Genomic DNA, 14,366 nt, shown 5'->3' on the forward strand with positions numbered 1-14,366 from the left:
GGATACAGTAAGCTTTGCACCATGGGCATGTCTTCCCTACGGGACGAATACGTATTCCATTCAGACCTGACTGTTTGTACGCAGGTGAACTGGCAACCTTGTCGGCCTGTGAGACTCACCAAACCGCTCCCGTGCTAGTACGGTTAAGATCCATGACCGACGAAAAGACGAAATTCCGGTCCGTTTTATTTTAAAATACCTCTCTGTTTCTCTCCAGTGACCAAAGTCAGAGGAGGAGCCAGCCACAATCCAGGGTGCCAGGGACTGTGCGGGCCGCTCTGCTCCAGTCAGCTCACTTAACGCTCATCGCCACAGGATGAAACGGGGATGATTATCCCCACTTTATAAGTAAGTTACTGTAACTGATAGTCGGCAGTGTTAAGGGAGGTCACTGTGGAGGTAAGCAGCAAGGTCGGAAATCCAGGCTGAAACCTCTCTGGCCACCAGTGAGTGTGAAGCTCACCCCAACACAGGGCATGCAGATCCAGGCAAATGCGCCCCAGATGAAGCCCTCGCAGGCGTGCAACAGGCCTCTGGGGCGGCTCTCCCTTACCTGGATCGAGTTCAGACCCTTGCCGTTCCAGCTGTCCCCGAAGCTTCTCATTTGTCTTAATAGATTCTTCTAAACGTCTCCTCAAGCTTCGAATCTCTTGTATATGTTCCATTACTAAGTCTACAGGAGGGAGAGTTATTTTTAATTTAAAGTCTGAAGCCCCCAACAAATTGAATAATTTACAGATTATGCAAGGATCTTAAAATTCCAAGTCGTGCTGGATGTATTCAGATGGTCGGTAACTGGCAACGCTTTCCTGGGCTTGGTGAGGCTGAGCGACTGCCCACAGCCCACAGACACAGTTCTGTAATGGTTCTCTGCAGCCCTCCACGGGCAGGGTGTTCTACATCCTGGAAAAATTATACTCCATACAATTTTAATGCTAACTCTAATGCAGCCCTTTATTCTTCTAAATATCAAATATTAACTTAAATACTTCCTTATGGTGAAACTAACAGATCACTTTCAAGTCTGCTTGAATTGCCCGACAGTGGATTAAACCACTTTCATAATGAATCCAGATATTTCTTTGAAAGGAATATGTTTATCCATTTATCGTGTACTCATTTAAGACTTAAAAACACAGCAAACAGTAATCCCAGCGCTAGTGAAAATGGTAAGAAGGGTATACTCTCCAGAGCACATCCTGTTCGTGTGAATATAGATGTGCGTGACTTTTGGGATCTATTTTTATCATCAGCCTTAGTAAGGTTCTTTTCCAATGTCTTTCCTCAAATAATTCTACTTCTAGGAATCTACTCAAAGAGATCACCAGAGATGCTGACAACCATTTGCCAAAATGCATGAAAATGTTCATCTGAAGCACGATTACAGAACAGTAAAAACTGAACATAACTCAAATTATTAAATAAACTGTAATACATTACATTACTGTGATGCAGTATTCTACAGCGACTGAAATTGTATTATGAAGACCATATAATATCACAGAAAAATACAGATACAAAATGGATTATTCAGCATAATTATAACTCCATTTAAAAATCTGCAGGCAAAAAAGACACATAAATACAAAATAAGGAAATCTACCCCTAGATATTAACAGCAGTTGCCTTTGGATGGTAGATTTCAGGTTTTTCAAAACTCCTGTACTCTATTTCAATGTAACATTTAATAATATATAAAAATTTAAATTTCCCAAATTTTCTACAATGAGCATGTCCTATTTTTTCAGCCACTGTCACATCTCACTTTAACCAAGAAAGAAGGAAGCACAGTTGCAGTCTGGAGGTAGGTTTCTAGAATCAGTGTTTAAAGCATAACCACCTCAAGTATCCAAAGGCAAAACTAATGTCTTTAATTCATCAATTACGGTACACTCAGTATGTCTTAGTAATGTTTGTTTTAAAACATTACACTAATGTTATGACCCAGTTTTAATTTCTCCAAAATGACTTTCATTTAAAAGTAGCACAATGTTACAGGTCTTTTCCTAATTAAATAGTAATTCTGCCACGAATCTGAACGTTTATGAGACAACTTAATTCCCAGACCTTCAGCTATCTCCTATCAATGCCAGAAGTGTGGCGAGTCATTTGGTGGGATGCGTGAGGCCCTGGCGGCCGGCCCAGCGCTGGAGGACCCCATCTGCAGCAAACTCCTGGCCACACCTCCTGTCCCTGCCCTGCTGCCCTGAGAATCTTCCAGCCGCTAGTGAGGACGGAGTGAGGCAGGACCTTATCTCTTCTGACCGCAGTCCTCCTTGCTGGTTTATATCCACATCACACGCTGCCGGCTTCTGGGGTAATAACACTTAGCAGTCATCGGTACACATCACCTCCTACTGAGTCTGGCCAGGAGCCGGACTCATCAATAGGGCTTAAGGAAACATTCCCAGTCGAACTGGACGCCACTTATTAATTATGCAGCCCCAACCAAGGAGAAGGAAACACTAGACTCGTCTTTACAAAATGGGAGAAAACTATCTGTCCCTCTTCTAATAAATATCCTTCTGACAAATGCTAACTCTTTAAAACCATAAATCCTGCAAGAAGCAACCAGCAAGAACTGTTGTGTCTCTTTGGCCTAGTAGCCCCACTACAGAATCTAGGTTAAGAAAATGCGCCGAAATAAGGGGAAAGCTTCATGTTCAAAGATAATCCCTGCGGCAGTGTTCACAATTGTGAAATTTTAGAAATGACTTAAATGTTCAGCAAAAGAGGAACATAAGGAAAACTGCAGTTCAGCCATTCAACGGACTATTCTAAAGCCACTAAAAATGATGGTATGTAACAACATGTCAGAAAGCTTATGATAGAATGTCAAGCACATTGTCAAGCACAAGGAAAAATACTAAATTATCTCTCTACTTAGAATATAAACATGACAAAAGGAAAAAAACCAGATGCAGAGACCAAAAGTCTGAAGAGAAACAAACCAAAAAAGCTAACAGTGGGCTTATTAGGATGGCTCCGGCGGGTACTGTCCCCCTTCAGGAAAGTGCCTGCTAATGCACTAGGAGGGCATGACAAGCCCAAGGTCATGGGTCCCCAGAATCACAAAACATAAGGAGATGCCTAAAGGGTTCTATATCGGAAATAAACCACGGTTGGGATGGCAGACATGTGGGAAGGTAGAAAAAAGAGGGGCTGACAAGAGGAATCTAGAGCGAGGTGCCCATACCATAGCAGAAGTGTTTTAAAGAACAAGGGTCTCAAGTATTCCCATTAAATGATCTGGCTTGCTGCACTGTAACCCTCACCCCCTTGTAATTCCTCAGGCCCTCAATCAAGGGTGTTCTCCCACAAAAACAGTCTCAGGGGTTCTTGGAAATGGACTGAGTTCCTTGCCAGGCTGAAAGAGTGCAGAAGGAAGTGCAGCTAAAGACAGGGAAGCAACTCATGGGTCTGACCCAAATTAGGAGAAGGCAGATCAAAGAGCCAGAAATAACCGAGAGAAACCTGGTACACAAAAACTCAAGAAATCACACAGGGATACAGCCAGAAACCCAAAGAAAGCAAACCTAGGTGACTGGCTACTAGACGGAGCCCGGCTAACACCTCACTTCTATCAAACATGTGTACTTCATGCTCTAGGTACGTTTTCAAGCTGTGCTGCTCTGGGCCCTGAGTACCCCAGAGGAGCCTCAGGAGCCATCGTGGAGGACCAAGCCTCACCCGCATCTCACCCGTTACATATGAGGCCTCCATGTAAAGTTCAGCTGAAACAAAGCGGGGGGGGGGGGGGGGAGTTTGTTGCTAAAAAAGATTGTGAATTTTTGAAAACCACAGTTCTATGTGATCAGGTGTCAACAAAAAGCTTTTAGAAAGGAGGTGCCAGGGTCTGATTTGTGCTCTGGGTCCATTCTGGGTGCCATGCAAACAACCACCGGAAGAAAGGAGAGACCAGAGGATGTCAGCTAAGGTCCAGAATCTATGCCAGGGGTCAGAAAGCCACAGCTCCTGGGTCAAACCCACCCACCACCTGTTTTGGTAAATAAATTTTTATTGGAACAGAGCCACACTCGTTCATTTACATTTTGTCTGTGGCTGCTTTCTGCTACAACAACAGGACTGAGTAATTACAACAAAGACCATATGTTCCACAAAGCCCAAAATATTTACTATCTGCCCTTTCCTAGGAAAAATTTGCCAATCCCTGGTCTATACTATCCCTTGAACTTCTGAAATACATTGATTTATAAACTCTAATCCCTAATCCCTAATACTCCAACAGGAGGTAACCAAGACTGCAAATACAGAGAGGTAAAGGAGAGCTCAGGGGCAGGTGGAGGCTTGGGAAGCTGATTCTGCCAACTGAGCCCATGGCCCACGGTCAGAGGCAGGACGAGGGGCTGACCCAGTGGACGAAGGGTCACACACTAAAGGGAAACACTGCAGATTGCTAGAATTACAAAATATCCCAACGCGGGTTTGGGTGGAGGGAGAGTAGTCAGGTACTCTGGGGCATCTGTACAGTTCAGAGCAAGGGTCTTCAAAGTGACACAGCCTCAGGAAGGGTCTGAAAGGAACAACAGGAAATTAACCAGACTTAGAACAGACACATAACCTCGGTGTTTGCCAGCCTGGCTTCTGCCACTGTTAGGAGAGCAAGGAAGTGGCAGGTCACATAATAAGTCATCTTTTTTTTTTTTTTTAAGATTTTATTTATTTATTTGGCAGAGAGAGACACAGCAAGAGAGGGAACACAAGCAGGGGGAGCGGGAGAGGGAGAAGCAGGCTTCCTGCCGAGCAGGGAGCCCGATGTGGGGCTCAATCCCAGGACGCTGGGATCATGACCTGAGCCGAAGGCAGATGCTTAACGACTGAGCCACCCAGGCGCCCCATAAGTCATCATTAAGAAATAAAAATGACTCTTCCCCAATCAGCAACACTTTCAACAACCACAGCCTTCCCCAGTGACAAATGATAGCCTGAGCCCTACCAGGATCTCCCTTCATCAGATGAATATTCAAATGTCACTACGCTCTGCTTACTCAGGCAAGACGGCAAATTACTATTTAGACCAGGAAACCGTGACTGTGTCTCAAATGCTTAGCAAAGCTTAGCTTACCTTGAGAGAAATGGTTCGCCAAGACCGAGGTCTTCCCAGTCTCGCTGTCTTGCTTCTGGTCTCTCGAGAGGACGGAGGACTTCTCGGACATTTCGCAGTCGGACAACACATGAGACGCAGACGGCTCCGGAGACTCAGGGAGAATGTGCTGGTAAGTTACACTGTCTGCCTCCATCCTTCACCGTCGGGATTGAAAGAGAAACCATTTCCCACACTAAGATCCCAAGCCAGGACCAGGACTTGGGATCACTTAAGATTACTAGGCCCTTTATAATTTCCCCGTATTTGCAACTTTGTTTCGGAGCCCTTTTGCTTCCCTAGAGCATTTTATTAGCAAGGAGACTCTAAAAACAAAAAGCGCTTGGGGGGCTTGAGTCTGGAGCCAGTGACGAAGGGGGAGCCCTGTCTGACTTACGGGGAGGGGCCCTCCGAGGGAGCACGTGTCAACGGTGGCTGCTGAGCAGGTGTCCCCTCTGTACCAGGCATGTTAGATGTCCCATCTTACTGGGTCCCCACAGAGACCTGCTGAGGTGGAGATGACTATCCTCCTTCAGACTTGGGGAGCCTGAGGCACATCACAAGCTTGCCCACGGTCTCACAGCTTGTATGTGGCAGAGCTCACGCTTGAACTCAGGTCTGTCTGGCTCTGGGACCCCAGGAGAATGTAGGAGGCCAACCCAAACCCATGAAGTGGCCTTATGGGTTTAAAAATCTCAGAACCCTCATGGCCCCCAAGCAGGTCCCAATGCCACCGTTCTGGCAATCATCTGGTTATTAACCTGTATTTCCCAAGAGCCACCTGAGCCATGAGGAAAAACACCCTGAACTCGGTGAGAAGCCCACATGAATCTCCATTATAGATAAGCTCCTTAATTTAAGCTCTTTTTTTCTCCTACTTTTTCCTATTACTTCTTGTCTCATTATTCATGAGCTCAGACAAGAGCAAAGGACTCCGAAGCTGCAATGCATTCATTAACAGGTAAACACCAGATGCAACTTCACTCAGACAGCGTGATGGATGCACGGGCTTGCCGCTGCCTTGCCAGAGTGCCGAATGGACCAAGGGCACCCATTTAATTAGCTTAGGAGTGACCCGTGAGAGCGCTAAGCCTACAGCAGAAAAAGGCAGAAGAGAAGGAAAAGAAACCAGCCTGTCAGAGATGGGAAGGGTGACACATGGCTGAGGAGGGCTGAAAGAGGCTCCCTGCCTCCTTCCAGCCCCCTCTAAGCCACCCCGGTCATCTTTCACAACAGCAAGTCTGATTTTGTCCAGCCCCAGCTTATCCTCCTTCAAAGACTCCCCTCTTCCTGTAGCACAGAAGCTGAGGACCAGCCCCGCGGTAGCCCCGCGTGCCTCTCCAGCTTTGACCCTCAAGTTCCCTGCACCAGCTCGCACAGGCCATGTCTCCCTCGCCTCGTGCGCAGACACTCTCCGACAATCCCTGCCCCAGGCCCCTCATCCTTTAGATCTCCGTTAAGACTGTCTCCACTCTGGGAGGCCTTGCTTGCCTTCTCCACAGCCTGCCACTGAGACGTGATCCATTATTGGAAGGATGGAAGCAGAGGGCTGAACTGGGAGGGATCTGCAAAAACACTGTGGTGGGAAAGGAGTATTTCTTCTGAATGTTACAGACACTCTGATGGAAACGTCCTCCGGTGAGCTGTGATGCGTCCCCACCTGCTCACTCTAATGATGCTGTGGCCTTCGTGATGCCAAGAAAGTCTAAAATTCTGGTCTGTTTCTTTATTTTACCCCCAGAAGCCCAAAGGGTCACTGCTCCAAAGAGGAGGGACATACCCGTAGCCCTCACAACAGGCAGAACCTTTAACAATGAAACAGAGGGGGGCGAGACCCTGACATTTCCTGTGGGCCATCGAGGCAAACTAAGAAAGTATACAACACATTTATTCCATGAACATTTTTTAAATTCCAACTACACGCCAGATAGCTGGGCTGGAGCAGGTGTAGAGATATTCAAGACACAGTCTTTGTCCTCAAAAGTCAATATGCAACAATAATAAGAGCCCGGGAGTCTGACAGATTCAAGTTCAAATCCCAGCTCTGCCTCTTAATGTCAAGCATGCAACTCTGACCCTCTGGTTCCTCATCCTAAAGTGGGAACAAGAGTGCTTGCCTGGTAGCGTCAGAAAGAATGACCGTGAATGCCTAGGGCAGCGGCTGACACACACCAATACCCCGTTCATGCTAGCTCCTTTCCTCTTTTGAGCAATTCTGGGAGCTGAAAGATAAATGCTGGGCGTACTACAACGCCATGTGCTAAGGGCTGTAATGTGATGACATGCCAAGTGCTACGGGAGGAGTAACTGATCCTGGGATGTAGAAGAGAGACGGGGATGTTGGGGAGAGCCAGGTTCATTGCCACATAAACGGACTCTGAAGAAGGATTTCCAAACCACAACAGGAAGAATTCGAGTGTACAGCCTCTGTCCAGCCACGGGCCGCAGAACAATAAAAAGTCAGAGAAGACGGAAGCCCGGGAACATGAGAGAAAGGAAGATGGGTCAGACTGAGAAGGGCCTCCAAGGTCAGGCTAAGGCATCGGAAATCGATCCTGCGGGTACCCAGGAGCCAAGAGAAGGAACGTGTCGTCCTCGTCAAAGCACCCGACAGACAGATGCCAGGCCTGGCCCAGAACAACTGAACGAAGGCTGCAGGGCAGACAGCGTAAACGCCTGGTTGTGCGTGGCCGCTGTCAGTTTCATAGGTGTTTGTGTTTTACCCACAAGAAGCGGGGAACTAAGCGAACAGGAGGGAGCCAGCGGACCCAGCGGACAAACCGACCGCACAGTCTTCTTCCCCAGTGCCACACACTCACCTCCCCATCACTTCGTTCTGGGGGCTCACGTCCACTTCAACTGATTTTCCTGGAAGCAGAAAGAACATCAAGAAGAAGGAAGACATTAAAAATAAATAAATGATAAAACAAGTGTTCCCTAATAATTTCTTGCTCATACATTTGCAGAGGCCCCGTTCCATTTGTTTAAATACTCTTCGTAACAATCCCGGATATTTAAAGTAGGATTACCAAGAACACACTCAGACTAGAGGCTCCTCCTTCATCACTGCTCCGGCACAGTTCTAGAAGGGAGGTGACAGCCCTGAATCTAAAAACCCATCACCAAGGCGCTGCTGGGTGCGGTTCTTTTCCCTTCTCTAAAAACTCTGACACTAACAGAATATATGCTCGTTACAGGAAATGGGTAACAGAAACAAGGAAAAGAGCGTCACTCTCCTCCAGGTGCCCCCACTCCGGACACGTTATGGATTTCCTTCCATTCTTTCTTCCATGCATTTTAGCATGGGTGACACCGTACTGTGACTTCATCTTCTCCCTTCATATTTTATTGTAAGCGCTTTTCTTACTGAATTTGTCTTGGAAACCTAATTTTTAGTGACTGCATTAATATCCCACTGCAGGCATGCACGTACCAGAGTTTCTGCCAGTCCCCTATTTGACATGTAGGTCATCTCCAATTTTTCACTTTTATAAATAAATGAAATAAACATCTTTGTACATACAGCGTTATCTGCATTTAAATGATCTCCTTAGGAAAGACTCTCAGAAGTGGGATTAGTAGGGAGAGGGGTGTGTGAGTGCAGCTGAATAAACCAGGGCCTGCGGCAGGGGAGTGGCGATGAGAAATGGCGAAAGAAAACAAAATAAAGCTCAGAACGTAAATAGGCAAAAGGGCGCCGCTCTCCCCTGCCTGGCGGCCTCTGCTGTTTGAAAAGCGACACGGGAGCCCAGTCTTCACAGAGACTAACAACTTCATGTTAAAAATACTTCAGAACTCTGGAAATTGCAGACTGGGATGAGCTCTTTGAAGAAGCTAACGCGTGGCCAAAGAAAGAAACAAACCCTTCTAGAGCTGCACTTGAAAAATGAGAATATAATTAAACTGCACCCACACATTCCCTTTTCAAAACTACTCCTAAAAGGGAACGTTCTCGAACACCACAGCGCAGAGGAAAAGAGCACCGGAGACTCACGCGTTTGCCTTGCGCCTCGGGGTCCCCACCGGCCTGCTCCCCAGGGCCAGTGGGTGTTGCTATCAGGGCTCCCCCAACACCCCAGCAGGACAACCATGGGCACGGAGAGCCAGTGCGACACTCCCAGGGCTTGAACGTCACCTGCCGCTGCAGGGCGCTGGCGGGCACCGGGAAGGAGTCACATGGGCCCCCCAATATCAGGTGCCAGGCCACAAAGGACGACACCCCGACACCGACGATGTCCTCTGGCCTCACATCGATCACACTGGCACAGTGTCAGGATCTCCATTTTGCAGTGAAGTGTAAATCCAAGAGGTCTGACGTGTCCCCTCTCGTCCTCCGACATCCCATCACCTATTTCACTATATGCTCCAGTTAAGCAAGGGATTTGGAGACACTCCAGAGCCAGCTCGACCACGAGTCTAGGTCTTGATCCTCTTGGTTACATCCTGACCAAAAATGCAGTGACATTTTGGTTCCCCAGAAGGTAGGGAGAGGGTGACAGGCCTCTACCACAGTGGACGGGCTCCACCTCTCTGTCCTCTGCACTCCTCGTCAAGAGGGGAAATTGCCATCTGCTGGGTCAATTTCCAAGACGCTGACTGGAAGTCCCAGGCCGCAAGACCACCGTGAATGGGCAGAGACAACTGCTGTTAGAAGAACAGCTCAGCACTTCCCATCTCACACCTGCACGGGGCTGCTCCCTGACATTCAGCTGATATGCAGACCCTGAGAGTGGGCCATCTGCCCAGCCCAGCCCTCCCACAGGCTTAGGAGTCTACGCGTTCTAGCCAAGCACACACAGCATCATCTCCTGCCTCAGCGTACCAGCCGCATCAGGAGCACGGATGCACACCTCAGCAACTTCACCGGGTAGGGGACCACTGGTCTGGGGCACGCTTCAAGTACCCTGGGACTCCTGACCATAAATTCGTCTTATAACTATCACAAAAACCTCTCTTCAATTCCTAACAAAATCCATGCCCAGAGAACGAAGTGCCCGGAGGCCATCCAAAGTCCAGGTTTCCTGGTCTTCAAACAGGACATCCTGTGAGGAGTCTGTAATGCCTCCACAACAATTATATTCTGCCCAATCCCCTGCCACGAAAGAATTCTTTAAAACCAAATGACAAATTGTTAGTGTGGGACTCATAGGGCCATCATGACAAGTGATGCACTGAATTCCGTGGTGGAAACTGCCTTCGCACAGGTGACATGGTACCATCTGCCAGGCTATTCCTAAAGCTTAGGAAGCATGTCATGAAGGCGCTGCTCCCATCTTTCAGGCAAATCTTACCGCTACACCGAAAAGCTGTGTAGTAGGTGGCAGTGGGCGGGGGGGGGGGGGGGGGGAATCCTTTCATCTTTTCAAACAAAAAGACATCTAATTACCCAATCCATACTGGAACAAGCAAGAGAACTATCGTGCAGGACAGTCTCGTAACCGGCTGGCCCACCCTCCTCCCTGCACTGATCCATCCTGGGCGCTGCCTCTGTTTGAAAAGCCTCTTTTGAAACAGTACCCCATCATTCCAAATCCACCAACCGTATAGAATCCAGTTCAAATATCATAGCCTGGCATCTCCTACACGACCCAAATGTTTCTTCCTTTGCATCCACTAGTAGTTTGTAGAACATATTTACAGAGTTCCTCCCAGGCACCTGTGTCCGACACCGAGGTTACAGAGATGAGCGAGGAGCCATCCTACCCGCAGTGAGTTCACACCTGCGGGGGGACGAGGGACCCAGAAGACGATTACACTACAGGGCTGTGACAAGGGGCAGCCCAGGATACCGTGGGAGGGCCTGCAGAGGAAACGAACGTGAGCCAGCCTGGACCATCGGGGACAATTTAGAGGAGGTGACCAGGGACACATCTTTGAGGCAGTAAAGAACTGCTGTATAAAGATAAGAAGAAGCTAAGGGGCCATGTGGAGGGCAGATTCCAGGATACTTAGGAAAGACCTTCCATTTTCTCTGATCGCCTGCCTACCATGCTAACTATACCCCGCATGTCCCATTACCACTCCTGAAATACCCTTCCCCAACAACTTCCAATATGGAAGGTTGAGCTCCAATACCCTTTTCTCCTGGAAGCCTTCCCTTCAGAGCTCGGGGGCACCTCCCTCCCAGCGCCGACTATGAGGGTCAGACAGAGTCAGAGGACACTGAATCAAAGGGCGCCTGAGAGTAAGATCCAAACCACACAAAACTATCAGTACTGTCATCAAATCCTGACCGGACACTACAAGGATGGTCCCAGCTTAATTTGGGAGCCAGAACAAAACAAGGCCCCCATCTTCCAGGAGTCTATGCTCTGAAGAAATAAAATATGCCCACAAGAAATCATTGCTGTCACCTCCTGCGCTCCCAAGATTGGTTAGGCGGGATACCAGACACTTTAAATAATCTCATTTAATCCTCACAAATAACTGCAAGATAGGTACTATTCCCTCACAGAGGAAATCTGACTGTTAAGGGAGTAAGAGAAGCATAAAGATGGGATTTGAACTCAAAAGCCTGTCTGGCTCCAAAGCTTCGTTCTTTCCACCCGGCAAAGTGTCCATCACAAGGCCAGATGCGACTGTCACAGGCAAGCTACAACCAACCCAGAATAAAAAAACAAATAGTTTTGCTTCCACTTGGGGTGAACAAAGAAAGCTTCCTAGAGGATGAGCAGAATTTCTAGAAGGGAAGAGAAAGCACAGCCTTCTAGAAAAGGGACTGGTTTGAGCAAAGTATTGACCGGGACGCCCAACGGGACAGGAGCATGAGAAGCACGGCATCGTGGCAGTCAGGAGGTTAGGCTGTGGAAGCAAACTGCCTGGGCTCAAATCCAGACTCTGCCACTCCTTGGGTGACCCCAAGCAAGTAAATTCACTTCTCTGTTCCTCGTTTATTCAATGAAAGTGATAAATAGCAGCTTCTCATAGGCTGAGAACAGGCCTAGCACAGAACGTGCAGCTGAGAAAGCCCAGCCTTCCTCACTGTTTCTCCATCGTCATCATCATCATCATCACCGTCATTCTCGCTGAGACGGTGGTGAGTGGGACAAGGCAGACCACAGAAGGCCTTGGAAGAAATGAATGGTGTAGGTTCATCCCTGCAGGCAGAGGAGAGTCAAGAGAAAGGAACCCCGCAGCTGTCTTCTACCCGTGTGGCTAAACCCTGACACATGTGGTGAGCTCACGGAGGAAAGGGACTACCTCACAACCTTCTCGGTACTTTCCCCAGTGCTGGCTCAGAAATACCCGAGGACCACGCTGTCTTCCTGACTTACGCCACTGGCCTTGGGAGGCACCATGAGCAAGGACACTGTGGGACTGCAACACCAGCTCTCGGTCTACTTTGGGTCCCAACCCACTTCAAGAATCTGAAAGTTAGACCCCCACCCCGGAAAAATGCACTCAGAAAATCTTGCAGGGTTCTGGACCCTAGTGAAATCCCTAGCCTGTGAAGCTAGAAAAGATCCCAGCTCTGGTCCTGACAAATAATGAGAAACCACACTATCATTCTACTTCTTGGGTCTACCAACCGAAGACTATTAAAGGAAAGCAAGGATATGTACAAAGATTCCAATATGGTGTTCTTTTAATAGGCCCAAACTGGAAACAACCTAAATGTCCACCTAATGGGGAATGATTAAGTAAATTATGGTACATTCATACAAAAGAATGCTCTGCAGCCGCTAAAACTTACAATGTAGGTTAATATTTATTATCTAAAACTGAACAAAGGGAAAGGTTGCAAACAGTTCTAGTTCCACAAAAAATACACATACATATAAAAAAGACCTGAAAGTATAAACTCCAGGGTGTTCATTTCTGCTGTATAAATAATGCAGCTATAGGAGTATTTGCTTATCTGTTATTCCACAATAAATATGTACTGCTTTGTATTAAGAAAAAAAAAAAAGACTATATTTAAAATTTTTAAGAACTCATGCTATGCAACCACCTCAAATATAAAACTATTTTACAGTAGGCTCCTTTCATAATTCAGAAGCCAGACCCCTTAGATAGCATCCAAGAAAGACTCACCTCTGTTACATTTTATTCTCTAAGAATGGGAGGTGTTGTGAGGTACCTGAGACTTTTATGCCTTTTGTACAAGAAAAGAAAGTTCTATGTTTGTGTTGTCTGCAAAGCCTGAAATGCTTCTGCTTCCAGAACCCGCAGGAAACAAGAAGTGAGATCTCCTTGGGCTTGTCAAGGTAAATAACTAAAAAATAAATCAAGGGGGGTGGTTGGATGAGTGAGGGAGGGCAGCTGTTGCCAGAGGCACTCTCTCTCAGCCTCCCACTTCCTCGGGCCCTGGTTGAGGGCTTGTAGGAAGGAGAGAGAGACAGACAGAAAATGCCTCAGGCCGGGAAGATACAGCTCTATCTTGAGGACCCAGTTATTTCTCCAATATTAAAATGAAAACTAGCTTATTTAGAAATCCTTAGTCAGGAGAAAGTGAATTTCACAAAGCTGGGAAAAGTCAACTGCCCCTGTGTCCTTGGGCCTCAAGGTCCTGGGGGACTGGTACTAGGACAACCAGTCTACAACAGGCCTGAGCTGCTGGGTTCTGTAGAAAACTCGGGAAACATTCCCTGGGCCCAGAAGCCCAAACTACCCCACGTTCTATCTGGGAATTAAGTTGAACATATGTGGACCCTCATGAGCCATCTGTTTTGTAATGTATGAAGACAAAAGAACTAAGGTCAAACCTTGGTTTCACCAAGTCAGTCATAACTTTGGGCAACTGACTCTCCTCCGTAAGGCGAAGTTCCCCAAGTAAAACAGGTTGTTCTGAGGATAAGCCCCCGACTCAAACAGGCAGAGAGACATTGGCAAGCACAGAGCACCTGTGAGCGATGCACCCAGCACTTAGTCAAGGCTTCGTGCCCATTATTTAATTCTTACAGCTCACCAAGGAAAGCCTTTGATCTTGAACAGAAGGAACATGACCTGACTTACATTTTGAAAAGATCACGCTGACTATTGTGAGGGAATGGGCCATGGTGGGCCGTGGGGGCAAGCGTGGACCCTCCGGGGGGCAAGGACTGCAATAACCCACGAGAGGAGACCGTGGCAAACCGGAGCCGTGGCAGCAATGAGGTGGTGCAAGTTGGTCAGATTTACAACACGTGTTGGTTGAAGGCAGAGCTTCAAAGCGGTGGCCAGTGGGTGGCAGGAGAATGGGTGGTGTCTTCTTAGAAGCCCAGGGAGGAAAGGATCTCCCCAGGAGAGGGGCTGACCACACCCAATTCTGCTGTCAAGGTGA

At 47.6% G+C, this 14,366-nt stretch overlaps 1 protein-coding gene across 5 annotated transcripts in view; it reads right to left on the reverse strand.

Annotated features, from left to right (window-relative positions):
- Nucleotides 1–14,366, reverse strand: part of CDK5RAP2 (CDK5 regulatory subunit associated protein 2) — a 174,950-nt gene that overhangs the window by 27,585 nt on the left and 132,999 nt on the right. For all 5 annotated transcript variants that reach the window (XM_032419158.1, XM_032419157.1, XM_032419155.1 and 2 more), the window contains 3 exons: nucleotides 7,924–7,972; nucleotides 5,087–5,262; nucleotides 554–673 (listed from right to left, as the gene is read on the reverse strand). In XM_032419158.1, the coding sequence (XP_032275049.1) occupies nucleotides 554–673; nucleotides 5,087–5,262; nucleotides 7,924–7,972 (345 nt within the window). The remainder of the gene's footprint in view (nucleotides 1–553; nucleotides 674–5,086; nucleotides 5,263–7,923; nucleotides 7,973–14,366) is intronic.

This window comes from Phoca vitulina, unplaced genomic scaffold (assembly GCF_004348235.1).
Source record: "Phoca vitulina isolate PV1807 unplaced genomic scaffold, GSC_HSeal_1.0 scaffold21, whole genome shotgun sequence".
In the NCBI taxonomy this organism is placed as follows: Eukaryota; Metazoa; Chordata; class Mammalia; order Carnivora; family Phocidae; genus Phoca; species Phoca vitulina.